The sequence below is a fragment of the Rhea pennata genome, chromosome 28 (genome assembly GCF_028389875.1).
Source record: "Rhea pennata isolate bPtePen1 chromosome 28, bPtePen1.pri, whole genome shotgun sequence".
Classification (NCBI taxonomy): domain Eukaryota; kingdom Metazoa; phylum Chordata; class Aves; order Rheiformes; family Rheidae; genus Rhea; species Rhea pennata.
The window spans coordinates 5,595,086-5,607,936 of record NC_084690.1 but is presented as its reverse complement, the minus strand read 5'-3'; the positions used below and the strand labels follow the sequence as shown (position 1 = coordinate 5,607,936).

Sequence of the window (12,851 nt, the reverse complement as noted above, 5' to 3'; positions counted from 1 at the left end):
GCCACTTCCTCCCACACTCTCAGTGACACCAATCCTCCTGAGGTCCGCAGTAGAGTCAGGTGGTGCAGGGTGCTGCCTTAGACCCCATTGCAGTAGAGTGCAAAGCCCAGAGACAGTTGGGCCGCAAGGCCACGGGACAGGCAGGGAGCATGGGGAGAGGAGGTGTGTGCCTTTTTACGCATCTGCATCTCATGCAGCTTGTTCTGGGCCCTGGTGGCACCAAGAACCGGTGGGCCCTGAGCGTGGGGGTGTGCAGGGTGCACAGGTGCGTTTGCGAGAGGCAGGCTGGTGCTCCCTGGTGCAGCAACTCCGTGGCAAAGCTGACTGCCTCTCTCTCTCTGTCTCTCTCTCCCTGTCCCTGTCCCTCTCCGGTGCCCAGGCTGAGGGACTGGAATGCAGAAGGCTCCTTTATCTCCTGCCTACAGGACCTGACAGCGGGCTCCTGGCAGGAGGGGGTCACTCGAAGGCTGCGCCTGACACACACTACGGCCTCCGGGGTGCAGGGCCAGGAGCAAGAGCAGGTCCTGGTGCCAGGCGTGGAGCCGATGCGGATCAGCTCCGCAGAGGACAGCGACTGGCAGCCCCAGCACTCCATGGGCCAGGCCTTCGGCTGCTGGCAGGAGAAGATAGACAGCAGCTTCTTTATGCAGGTGAGGGTAAGAACAAGGAGACCTGGACCACAGGAGATGGAAACCTCACAGGCAGTGTGTTCCTGACCTGCCGCAGGGCCAGCTGGGCTGCAAGAGGTGGAGGTGTCCTGGCAAGCTGCCTGCCCCTGCCTCTGTGCCCCTCTGGCCTCTCTGCCCAGGGCTGACCCAGAATAGCCTGATCTACACTCTGCATGCCAGTGCCTGCTCTCCATTTATAACCTCGCTGGTCACCCTGCTCACTTCCTAATAGAGTATCTCCCTTGGCCCCTGTCCAAGAGCCTGCCAGCACTGGGCACAGAGCACCCAGAAATAGAGCTGGCCTCGGGGCCAAGGTGGGTGGTGGGAGTCCTCCTGTAGTCCCAGAGCATGTGCCAGGTGTGTACCAGGCCAGGGCATGCACCAGTGGCATGTGGCTGCTCAGCTGGCAGTGCCCCTCTGCAGTGCCACTCATGCCCCCCGCCGAGCCCCCAGACCTCCTTGCTGAGGGCTGCGCACTGCTACAGAGCCCAGAGTGGGCTGACGGGGAGGGGAACGGGGCTGTCTCCTGACCGGATCCATGGGAAGGGCAGTGCTGTCACCACCCTGGCTCTGATGACTTGGACAGAAGCGAGTGCAAAGGACACTGCAGCTGCCCGCTGCCTTCTCCCGCCCACGGCCAGCCCATCCGTGGCAGCTCGAGTTACAGGGCTGCTCCCAGGCTCCTTGAGCACCATGGCTGGGGTCTGAGCGGCAGGCTGGGACCACAGGGAGCCGCCAGGGCGGGATGTGGGCTTTCCTGGCACAGCTGCTGGTTGCCCTGGTGCTGCTGGCCTTCTTCCTGGTCAGCTGCCAGAACGTCCTGCACATCGCCCGGGGCTCCCTGCGCTTCCTGCTCAAGCACGCCCACTGCGAGCTGGACAAGGAGCTTGGGGAGAGCCAGGGGCTGGCGGATGATGAGGAGTCGTTCTCCACCAGGGTTGTCCGCCGGCGTGTCCTTGTGAAGGTAATAGGCTGGGGGCCGAAAGCCTAGCCCTGGGCCTAGTGGGGACAGCAGAGCAGTTAGGGACCAGGGCCCCTGTGGGAGGCAGAGGCTGTGGGTGCATGTCTGCATGATGTCCCACTGCAAAGGGTCCCCTTGCCCCCCCTGAGATGCCCCGCTGTCCCTCCTCTTGCTGCAGGGGAATGAAGTCCTCAATATCCCTGGGGAGCAGGTGACAGAGGAGCAGTTCACAGACGATCAGGGCAATATCATCACCAAGAAGGTGAGTGGCTGGGGCATAGTGCTGTGGTGGGCATGCTGCAGCACAGCCAGGGCTGTGCAGGGCTCCTGCTGCCTGCTGCTGCCATCAAAGTTCCCTGGCTTCCCTGGCTGGAGCTGGGGCAGGGAGCACAGGCTGGCAGTGACGCCCGGGGTCTGCTCTCCACAGGTCATCCGGAAGGTGGTGCGGCAGCTGGGCCCGGACGACAGGCAGGAGCACAAGGAGCTGCTGCCAGAGAGCTCCAGGCCGGAGCTCCACGACGCAGAGGCTGAGACTGAGCGCTTCATGGAATACACCAGCCTTCATCGGGACAGTCGGGGGGCCAAGGTACCGTGCAGCTCGTAGCTCAGCCCCGGGCTAACACTGCCTTTGAGGGCACCGGGGCTCCACTGCCGTCTGTGCTTCCTCCTGCCCTGCTCACTTCTCTCGCCCCTCTGCGGCTGCTGGGCAGCCCTTGCCCACTGCTCTATGGTCTTCTTGCTCAGTGTCTTCTGTCATCTGACTCTGCCTTTCCCTCTCCTGTCCTCTTCTGTCTGTCTGTCTGTCCATCCACTGGGCTGGTGTCCTGCTTCCTGCCCCTGCAGCTTTCTCAGGAGGAGGTGCGAGTCCGTGTCCCGAAATTGGAGGTCTCCGGGGGCAGGATGGGGGCTCAGATAGTGAAACGTGCCAGCCTGAAAAGGGGAAAGCAGTGACCCCTCAAATGGCCTCTTTTGAGGTAACCCCACCTTCGCTCTTCCTTCCGTGCAGCGCCCCGTGCTGCCTTGTGCATGGAGCTGCTGGACACACGCCTTGTCCCCGGGGAGTGCCAGCAAGACTGTGTCCAACTGCCAGCCTGCCAGGCGATTGCTGTGCTGCAGCTAGGAGCTGAAGACACGTGGTTTTAGTGCCCCAGATGCTAGCCCATGCCAGGGCCCAGGGCCTGGGTGAGGTGCATGGGCTTGTGCCCCTCCTCTGCAGTGGTCCTCAGCCAACTGCTGGCGCTGGAGCCATGTTTGCACTCAGCTCTCCACTGTGGCGCAGTGCCGGGGCTGCTACGGTGGCCTAGATCCTTGGAGTCATTACTCCACTGCAGTCCCATGTCCGCAGTGATGGGGCCACGGGATTGTTGCTGCTGGTTGCAGCAGGCTGCAGCAGAGGAAGGACTGTTGTCCAGAAAGCTCTAGGGACTGTGTAGTACTTGCACTGGGGCAGTCCGAGTTCTTGGCCCAGTTTCTTCTTACACTGCCCTGTGTCTGCCTTGAGCCGGACCCAGTGCTGCAGTTACTGTTATGGAATTGACAGTCCCCCCATGACTGTCCCCTCCAGGAAGGCCCCAGGACTGCCTCAGCCCAGAACAGAGCTGTCCCCTCCATCCACCAGCACCAGCTGTGCAGCCTCACTGCAGAGGAGTGGCACCCCTGGAGATGGCACCCCTGGAGCCTGCACCCCTGCCCCTGGGGTACAGCCCATTGCTGGCACAGGAGCAAAGCAGGTGTGGGTGTCATGTCTCTGCTGGGCCAACCTGGCCTGCTACCTCTGCTTGCAGTGCTCCTGATGGGAGATACAAGCAGTTCCTGCTGCCAGCCTTCCCTGTGAGGTGGCACGAGAGGGCAGCAACGAGGTTTGTTTAGACTCACACAGCTGCAAAAGGGCGGCAGACGGTGGGATGCTGCTGTTGGATATGAGCAGAGCAGGGGTGCAGGAGTGGTGAGGTGCAGGGCCATGATGCTTGTCAGAAAAGAGGGCAGGGAACTTTTTTCCTTTGCACAGGGCGCTTTGCATTGCTCCCCAGGGTGGGTGCTGGAGCATGCCTTGAGCCTTGCACATTCCCTGCCTCCCTAGCCTCCCCTCTTCGGTGAAGTGGGCCAGTCCCAAGGCATGGTGCTTGGCATGACATACTTGGACACAGCTGCACTGTTGTCCTCTGCATACTCACTGCTGGGCCGGGCAGCGCAGCACTTGTAGGAAGGTGCTGCAGGCATGCCTGCACGAGCAAGGAGACTGCCAAGGAAAGGCAGCCACTGCTCTGGCCTTTGCTGCACACATGCAGCTGTGTTTGTCCTCTCTCACACACACACACTCCCTCCTTTTTTCCCACTGTGTTAGTGGGATCTCTGTGGGCACATAGCAGTCAAGAAGCTCGTGCCTGTGTCCATGCCTGTTGCCTGCCCTGCGATGCAGACGGGGCCTGGGGCTGCCACCCCGCTCTGTGAGGCAGTGCTCCTGCTGCTCTGCAGCATGTGGAAGTGGCCTAGTGGCTGCAGGCAGGGTCTTCCCTCTGCTGTGAGGTCAAGGTGCAGTCGGCTGCCCTAGGCAAGCCTTAGGGCTCAGGGCTGGCCTCAAAAGGCAGGTGTTGGTCCCAGAGCCTGCAGCTGCCCACCCAGTTCTTTCCTGGTGCCGCACTGCTCGTGGTGCAGCCCAACCCAGGAAGTGAGCCAGGAGCTGTGAAAGCTGACAAGTCCTGCGCAGAACCAGCAGGAACCGAGGACTCCTGTTGCAGCGATGGATGGTGCCGCCTGTCCTGCAGCACCTTCCTTGTCAAGGATTGTTAACATGAGAGGTGCCGCTGCAGGCTGGTGCACACCCTGTGCGGGACCAAACGTTCCTGCTGCCCTGGCCAGTAGCAGGTGATGCATGCAGATTCACACGTGGGCAGCCCCTCTGAGCTGCAGGCAGCTCCCTGCAGCAGGCACAGCACTGCCAATACCACCCATACCCTTGCTGCTGGTTCCAGGCAGGGCACTCAGCTGGGCTCTGGTGCTGCCTCTCTGATGCTCCTAAAACTTGCTGTGTGCTGGCTGGACAGAATGGCTGCAAGTGGGGCAGTAACAGGGTGCAGAAGGAGCTGGGGCTGCTGTGTGCCCAGCTGCCCCCTTCCTTTTTCACTGCTGTGCCACCGTGAGCCGCTGGTAACTCCGTCTCTCTCTTTGTCTCTCCAGGATCTCACCTCAACACCAAACCACTGAACGCCACCTGTGCTCTGAGACATACCTGAGAAGAGGAGAGCGGAAAGCAGAGAGTGGAGGGGAGCAGGGCTGGCTGTACATGTTTCTATAGGCTAATGGCATGATTTCTGTATGAGACATACTTACCGTCCTATTCGCATGACTGACTGACTGCAGACGCATGAGCTACCGTACTTAATACTGACGGAGGGGCCTCCGTCCCCAATCCGCTGCCACCAGGAACCCAGAGATGGCCACAGGCATCATGGGCACCAGTCTCTTGGCTACTCTGGGAGGCAAAAGCTGGGCTGGCAGCAAACACGAGGGAAGGAGCATCCACCCTCACACGCTCGTGTATGTATATGCGTCCCTGTGCCCCATGCGAGAGGGAGTCTGGGGCAGCACGGTGCTGCCTGCCGTGCAAGGAGAGAGTCTCAGCCCCTGTCTCCGCCCTGCCGCTGCTGGACTTGCATCTCATCCCCCAGCGGTTGCTGGGGTATGGGAAGGGCAGCAGTGGCCAGGAGCATGGGACAGGTGGGCTGTAAGAAGCACAGAGTGGCTGGTGCAGGGCTGCCCTTCCTCTCCCCAGCACGTGCAACGTCTCGCACCAGGGCAGGGCTCTGGCCAGAGCACTGAGCTCGTTGCTTGTGTTGAAAGTGTAAACTGTACAGCAATCAGCCTTGTGTATATGAACCAATAAATACTATGCAAACCCCTAGGGACACTCTAGCAGTGTGTACAAAGCACTAACAGCTCTGCTCCCAAATACCTCTTCAGGCTGCAGGAGGGGCCAAGCCATTGGAGAACATGAGCAGCTCTGGTGACTGGAACTGGGAGGCTGTAGCAGACTGCTCCTGCCCTGTACTGCTCTCTGGTCATCTTCTAGTGTGAAGAGAGGGGCCTGTGGGAGATGTCCCATGGGTTTGGCCTTGGTGCAAGCCCCGGTTTGTGTTTGCTTCAGGTGGGGTGAAGCTGGTAGCCCACATGGAGGTGCTAGGCCCAAGGAGGATGTGTAGTGACAGAGCAGGGGATGCTTGTGCCACACATTGGGCTGTGCCTGGCTCTACTCAGCACAGTATCCGCTCAGGAGACGAGCCAGGAGCTGGCTGGAGCCAGCCGACCTGTACCACACACCTGCACAAGGGCTCTGCAGGCCATGGGGCCTCCTCCCCTGGCCTCTTGCAAGGGCACAACTGAGCACAGCTGCAACCTCCGCCAATGCTGACTCTCCCAGGACCAACCTGGGCAGCTGCACTTTGGCCCTGTTAAAGGCCCTGCTGCAGCAGGCCAGACCAAGCAGCTACCCCGAGAGCTAGAGCCAGCCTGGGGCCCGCTACTCCTGTAGTGATGGGCAGCGCTGCCCACGTGGCTGAGAAGTGCCACAGGCTGGATCTGCTGCAGTACTTGACCCCGGGAGGTCAGGATGCTGATAGCAGCAGTAGATTCCACATCCCCTGGCTCTGTCCCTTACCCAAACCAAGGCAGGGCCTGGGGGTTGCAGTACAGGGCTGCCGGGCCCCTGCTCTCCCCCCCACACACACCCAGAGGTGGCCATCAGGTGGCTTCGCAGGTCTGTAGTTGCTCCCTGCGGCCACACGCAGAACAAGCCCCCCGCTCGCTCCTGGCCGTGTGAGGGGGTGTGCTGGCAGGGCAGCCCCACATGGCAGCAGGTGTCCATCTGCCAGGAGAGCCCCGGGTCCCGTGCAGCCCGGGCAGGAAGCCTAGCTGCAGCAAAGCAAACAGCCAGCTTAGTCTCAGAGAGCAAACCAACTCCCCAGTTTGAGCCATGTAGGGCACAGACTCTCCATCCCTCACCCTTGCCACATACAATAACCTCCCTAGACCCACTGCAACAGCTGCTGCCAATAGCATTGCCATAGAGTTGTGTGTGGGTCCTTGCTTCGGCCTCGTATACTCCTTAGGGAATGTGCTGTGTTGCAACCGTGCCAGGCACCTGCAGTGGCATCGCTTTGCGCTCGGATTGCTAGTAGGGCTGGTAGGGGGAGGCTGCATCTGACATGAACCTAGGGAATGCTGCAGTCTGCACACTAGAAGCTTTTTAGAAGTTTTAAAAATTACTTTTATTTTCTTTTTTTAATTGTTATGGAAACAAGCCTTTTGGATCTCCCTGTCTTAGCCCCGATGTATAGATCATTTCCCTGTACACCAGTTATCAGATTATGAATTAATAAAGAAAATGACACAGACTGTGTCTCATCTCTGCTTCTCGGGAGTGGAGGGCTGAAGCTCCAGGGAACATGGTGAGATATGGTGTGTTTCCCCCCCCCCGGTGTCATACCCTACGGCTGGGGGGGGGGGGGGACAGGCAGCTGTTTGTACCCTGCCATTAATGGGGGAAGGCCGAGAGGTGCAGAAAGACACAATCCTTCCTGCACCAAGCGGGAGTCGAGGTTGACTTGGCAGCTGCATCCCAGGAAGGGGCTGCTCATCCAGTGGCATCTGCTCCCCATGTCCTTCTGCTAGTGCGTGCACAAGCATGTGCTGGCCTGGGGCCACGCGTGCCCTCTTCACACCTATGTCTGAGCTGCAGGAGGTCACCCAGCCATGCAGAAGGGTGATGGAGCTGCTGTGTCCCATGGGAGATGGTGCTGCCGAGTCCCCTGGGAGGTGGTGCTGCCCAGTCCCATGGAGGTGGTGCTGCCAAGTCCCCTGGGAGCTGGTGCTGCTGAGTTCCCTGGGAGGTGCTGCTGCCCAGTCCCATGGAAGTGGTGCTGCCGAGTCCCCTGGGAGCTGGTGCTGCTGAGTTCCCTGGGAGGTGGTGCTGCCCAGTCCCATGGAGGTGGTGCTGCCAAGTCCCCTGGGAGCTGGTGCTGCCGAGTCCCCTGGGAGCTGGTGCTGTCGTGTCCCATGGGAGATGGTGCTGCTGTGCAGGTGCATGTGCACAGCCCCAGCAGGAGTGCACAGCTCACAGCATCCCCAGCGCCACTGGCTTTCAAAGGGCAATTTGTCTGGAGCGAGCCAATCATGGGCTGGCCCTGTGGGGCAGCCAGTGGGAGCCAAGCCTGCAGTGGGCCAGCCAATGGGAGCAGAGCCTGCAGCAGCTCGGCCAATGGGGGCTGGGTATTCTAATGGACCACGTCTTTATCAGAGAAATGTTGCCTCTGGCCAAGCCCAAGTTGAGTGTCCGGCGCTGGTGGCATATCGGGCGTGGGGTCAGCCTGGGCCGGCGCCAGCACCATCCCCACCAGGCACCCTCACCAGCCTGCCTGTGGCCCCGGGCCCCGCCGGCTGGGTGCCCAGGCCTGACAGCCCCGGGGATGGGCTGGCCCTCGTGGCCCCGGGGCGCCAGGCTGTAGGGCTGCCACGTGCGGCTCACAGCGCCATGGACGCCAACCTGCCCGGCACCTTCCTGCTCAACGGGCCGGCACTGGGCCCCTTCCCCGAGGCCAAGGCACCCGTGTGCCAGTACTCCGTGCAGAGCTCCTTCTACAAGCTGGGGGCCCCGGGGCTGGGTGCCCAGCTGGCTGCGGGCACCCCGCACGGCATCTCTGACATCCTCAGCCGGCCGGCAGCGACGCCAAGCAGCGGCCTCCTCCCTGGCTATCCCCACACGGGCGGATTTGGTGGACTGAGCTCCCAGGGCGTCTACTACGGGCCCCAGGTGGGGACCTTCCCCAAGGCTGGCAGCGAGTACCTGCCGCGGGGCCGGAGCTGCTGGGCGGAGGCCGCCCCGGACTGGCGCGGCAGCCGGCACTGTGGCGGCCGTAAGTACAGCGAGGCACAGCGCGGTGCAGCATGGCATGGCATGGTGTAGTGCAGCATGGCACAGTGCGGTGTGGTGCAGCATGGCACCGTGTGGCGTGGCACGGTGCTGCATGGCACAGTGCAGCACGGTGTGGTGTGGCACAGTGCTGCATGGCACGGTGCAGCACGGCATGGCACAGTGTGGTGTGGCATGGCACGGCATGGCACGATGTGGCACAGCATGGTGTGGCACAGCATGCCACGGTGCAGGCAGGGCTGCATCTGGCTCTTCCCACCATCCATGTGGACACAGCTCCGGCCCTGGTGCCTGTGTGGCTGGCGCTCTCTTGCCTGCGGTGGCCTCTGGAGCAGGACCGGTCCGGGAGCAGGGATTAACTCTTTGCTCAGCCCCACTGTGGGCTGCAGCCGACTCTGCAGCACCTGCTGCTCTGGAGAGCCCTGGCCCAGCCAGGACGGGATGGGAACACAGAGCTATGGACCCAGGCGGGGGGGGGGGGGGGCACTGCCCAGCCGGTGCTGGCATTCCCGGAGCAGTGCTACAGGGACCCCCATCCAAGCGCGGAGCCTCAGCACTGCCCCAGGAGCCCGCAGGCAGGACCGGGTGCTGGCAGCCAAGCAGCTGCATCCCTGTTCAGCCCTCTGTCGCTCCTGGGTCACCAGAGTGCCAGGAGCACCCCATGCCTGCCTGGGAAGGCTGCCGCTGTGGAGCACACGGCTCCAGAGGGGAGTGTGGGGAGGGAGCTGCCAGTGCTGGCTGCTGCGGTGCGAGAGTCCTGTGCTCACCCGCTCCTCCCTCCCCAGCCCCGGCCCACCTGGCCGACAGCATCCACAAGAAGAAGCACACGCGCCCGACCTTCACCGGCCACCAGATCTTTGCGCTGGAGAAAACTTTTGAGCAGACCAAGTACCTGGCCGGGCCGGAGCGGGCCCGGCTGGCCTATTCCCTTGGCATGACGGAGTCCCAGGTTAAGGTGAGTGTGGTCCAGTGGGGCTGGCCCGCACTGGGCATGAGGTGGCAGCCACTGATGGTGCCGGCACTGTGGGGTGCAGGTGTGGTTCCAGAACCGCCGGACCAAGTGGAGGAAGAAGAGCGCCCTGGAGCCCTCGTCCTCCTCTCAGCGGGCCGGGGGCACGGGCGGGGAGCGGGCAACCTCTGAGACCGAGGATGACGAGTACAACAAGCCGCTGGATCCCGACTCGGATGACGAGAAGATCCGGCTGCTGCTGCGGAAGCACCGTGCTGCCTTTTCGGTGCTTGGCTTGGGCTCACACAGCGGCTGAGCACTGCTGCTGCCATCACAGTCCTTGCACCTTGGCACAGCCTGCCCCGTGGTGGCCACAGGGCTGCCAGCCCTGCCCCCAGTGTCAGTGCGGGTGGGTTGATGTTCCCAGCCTTGGGAGCCATCCTGGGTCCCTGGGAGCCACCCCCGATCCTGGATGCCATCCCCGATCCTGGACGCCATCCCTGATCCTGGGGGCGCTCCTGTGGCAGCCAAGCCCGGGCCCGGGAGGCTGTATCCCCCATCGAGGCAGTGTCCCCCCGCGGCCGGCTCTGTGGGGCGGCAGCGTGCTCAGCTGAGCCGGTGTGCGGGGCGCAGCCCTCCGAGGTGGTGGCCTCATCAGCACTACTGAAATAAAGCTCCCAGCCCCACCGAGTGCAGTGTGCCATGGTGCGCAGCTGGGGGGGGGGGGGGGGAGAATGCATGGAGCTGGGCCGTGCGTGGGGCAGGAACTGAGTGTGGGGCAGGAACTCTGCCAGGGGCTGGGCTGGGTATGGGGCTGAGCTATGCATGGGCCAGAGGCTGTATGCGGGGTAGGGGCCGTGTGCGGGGCAGGAGCTGAGCACATGGCCCAGGAAGGCACATGCAGGTGGGGGGGCTGGTGGGACCTGCAGCCTGTGAGGCCAGGGGCTGAACCCTGCTCCCAGCTCCGGGCCTGGCCCTGGGGGGCCCTGCTCTGCCCCACGGGGCTCCACTCTGGCCCAAGGGCCCCACTCCACCCTGGGAGCCTCCACTCCCACCCTGGGGGCTCCGCTCCAGCCCGGGGGTCTCTGCTCTGACCCAGGGGGCTCCGCTCCCACCCCAGGGGCTCGCGGCCCAGCACCGTGTGGGGTAAGCAGCCCCACCGTGGGGCCAGGCTGCAGCACCTGCCGGCCGCGCCCGCTGGAGCCACTCGTTGGGGCCTCTCGTAGGAACCTATTAGCAGCGAATAAATATCATTTATCTTGGCAGCGTGAGCAGCAGCCATTCACCTGTCGGGGCCGCAGGATTGATGCCGCATCGATAGCTGCGGCGAGTTTGCTGCCGCCCCGCCACCCCCCCCGCCCTGGCGTGGGGCGCGGAGCCCCGGCCGCCGAGCCGGGCCGAGCCGGGCCGGTCGGGGTCTCCCACGCGCCTGCCCGGCCGCGGGGCTCGGCAGCTGCCGGCGGCGGCGCCGCCAGGTGCGAGCAAACAGCCCCGCTGCCGCGGCGGAAATCGATAGCAGATAAGCGGCCGCAGCCCCGTCGGGCAGCGCTCGGCACCGCGGGGCCGGCGCAGCGGCCGCCCTGGCACCCGCGCGGCGGCCTCGGCCCCGCAGCTGCTGCCCGCCGCCCCGCAGCGCTCGGCGCGGTGATGCGGTGCCGCCCCGGCCCCGTCCGCACCGTCTGCCGGGCCCGGGCGCTGCTGAGCGCAGCCCCCTGCTGGCACCGTGTCCCGCTGCTCCCGTGTGAGGGGCCCCGGCCGTGCTGCAGTCCGTCCCCGGGTGTGGGGAGAGCTAGTGCCCCCGAGGGGTCCCTGTCCTGCCCCCGGCATGGCTGGGGCTTGTCCCCTCCTCCCCCCACCCCGTTCAGTCCCCCTCCCCACAGTGGGGCAAAGCCCACAGGGTGGCAGTGCCAAAGCCCCTCTGCAAGGGTGGCTCCAGGGGCCCCACAACACCAGCTGCTGAAGGCTGTGGGGCCAGGTAAGGCGGCGTGCCAGGCCAGGCGCGTTGTGCGCAGTGGGGGCTCCTGCGAGGCCAAGGGGGCTCCTGCGAGGCCGTGCACCTCGGCAGGGGCTGGAGAGGCCGTGGCACTTGTCCATGGGCAGGGCTGGCCCCCAGCAGGAGCCAGCTCAGCACCAGGAGAGAAGTGCCGAGCTGCTGTCGGGATATTTTTTTGACATTTTCTAAGCTGCCCAGCGTGGCTGACAATTTTTAATGTACTAACTGCCTGGTCCAGTGAGCTGATTAATTGGTGCTGTGGAGATCAATACAAAACAGAAAATTAAAACAATTTTAAAGTGATTAAGTAGTTTAACACCTGTCTGATGCCACGTCAGGGCCAGGAGACAAATAAAGCAGGTGGCAAAGGGCCTGCTGCAGCCGGGAGAGTGACAAATCGCAGCTGCAGCCCGGCTGCCCCTTGCAGCCATCGCTTCCGGCCAGGCCCGTGGAATGGTGCTGCTCAGCCCACGGGTGCCTAGTGTCCCCCTCCTCTCCTGGTGCTCTGGCCCAGCTCTGCTCCCTCGGTGCTGTGTCCTGCTCCTGCACTGGCAAGGGCTGGCTGTTGCCACAGAGCATCTCTCCGTGCAGTGCTGGGGCCTGGGCTGGCTGCATGCAGTTGCTGGTGGCCAGTGTCCAGCTCTGCCCCAATCCTGTCTGTGTTGCAGCTGGGAGCAGCTGCGCTGCTGTGGGGCAGGCAGGCAGATCCGGGCTCGGGAACTCAGGGAGCATGCAGAGCAGACTGCCTGCAGTATGTGGGGAAGGAGCTTGTGGATCACGTGGAGCAAAACTCAGTGAGTGTGTGGGGCACAAGATTGGCAGTATGTGCGACAGGGTGGGTGGCCATGGGGCCAGGAGATTGTGGAGCACACAGGGCAGAGCATCAGCAGCATGCAGGGGAGGGCAAAGCACCAGCTGCGTGTGGAGCAGAGCACCAACTGTGTGTGGGGCAGAGCACCAGCAGTGTGCAAGGCAGAGTGCCAGCAGCATGCAGGACAGAGCACCAGCAGCATGTGGGACAGAGCACCAGCAGTGTGCAGGGCAGAGCACCTGCAGTGTGCAGGGCAGAGCACCAACTGTGTGTGGGGCAGAGCACCAGCAGTGTGCAAGGCAGAGCGCCAGCAGCATGCAGGACAGAGCACCAGCAGCATGTGGGACAGAGCACCAGCAGTGTGCAGGGCAGAGCACCTGCAGTGTGCAGGGCAGAGCACCAGCAGCGTGTGGGGCAGAGCACCTGCAGTGTGCAGGGCAGAGCACCAGCAGCATGTGGGACAGAGCACCAGCAGTGTGCAGGGCAGAGCACCAACACTATGTGGGGCAGAGCACCAGCAGCATGTGGGGCAGAGCTGGAGAGG

At 63.3% G+C, this 12,851-nt stretch overlaps 2 protein-coding genes across 10 annotated transcripts in view; both read left to right on the top strand.

Annotated features, from left to right (window-relative positions):
• Positions 1–7,019, top strand: part of ANK1 (ankyrin 1) — a 41,898-nt gene extending 34,879 nt beyond the window's left edge. For 6 of the 9 annotated variants that reach the window (XM_062596859.1, XM_062596855.1, XM_062596854.1 and 3 more), the window contains 5 exons: positions 380–650; positions 1,808–1,891; positions 2,057–2,215; positions 2,473–2,603; positions 4,807–7,019. In XM_062596859.1, coding sequence (XP_062452843.1) covers positions 380–650; positions 1,808–1,891; positions 2,057–2,215; positions 2,473–2,580 — 622 coding nt within the window. In that variant the 3' untranslated portion in view covers positions 2,581–2,603; positions 4,807–7,019. The other 3 variants (XM_062596863.1, XM_062596858.1, XM_062596862.1) reach the window with 3 other exon arrangements.
• Positions 7,020–7,737: 718 nt separating this feature from the next.
• NKX6-3 (NK6 homeobox 3) lies at positions 7,738–10,058 on the top strand. The gene is made up of 3 exons (XM_062596868.1): positions 7,738–8,537; positions 9,340–9,509; positions 9,589–10,058. Exons 1-3 carry the CDS (start codon positions 7,853–7,855, stop codon positions 9,817–9,819), a joined length of 1,086 nt encoding a protein of 361 aa, XP_062452852.1. The 5' UTR covers positions 7,738–7,852; the 3' UTR covers positions 9,820–10,058.
• Positions 10,059–12,851: the final 2,793 nt, after the last annotated feature.

Excerpts from the sequence above, each read along its gene's own strand:
- NKX6-3 (XM_062596868.1), top strand. The coding sequence starts at position 7,853 with ATGGGAGCAGAGCCTGCAGCAGCTCGGCCAATGGGGGCTGGGTATTCT. Across the intron at positions 8,538-9,339 it reads CAGCCGGCACTGTGGCGGCC|CCCCGGCCCACCTGGCCGAC; the intron begins GTAAGTACAGCG and ends CTCCCTCCCCAG. Across the intron at positions 9,510-9,588 it reads TGACGGAGTCCCAGGTTAAG|GTGTGGTTCCAGAACCGCCG; the intron begins GTGAGTGTGGTC and ends TGTGGGGTGCAG.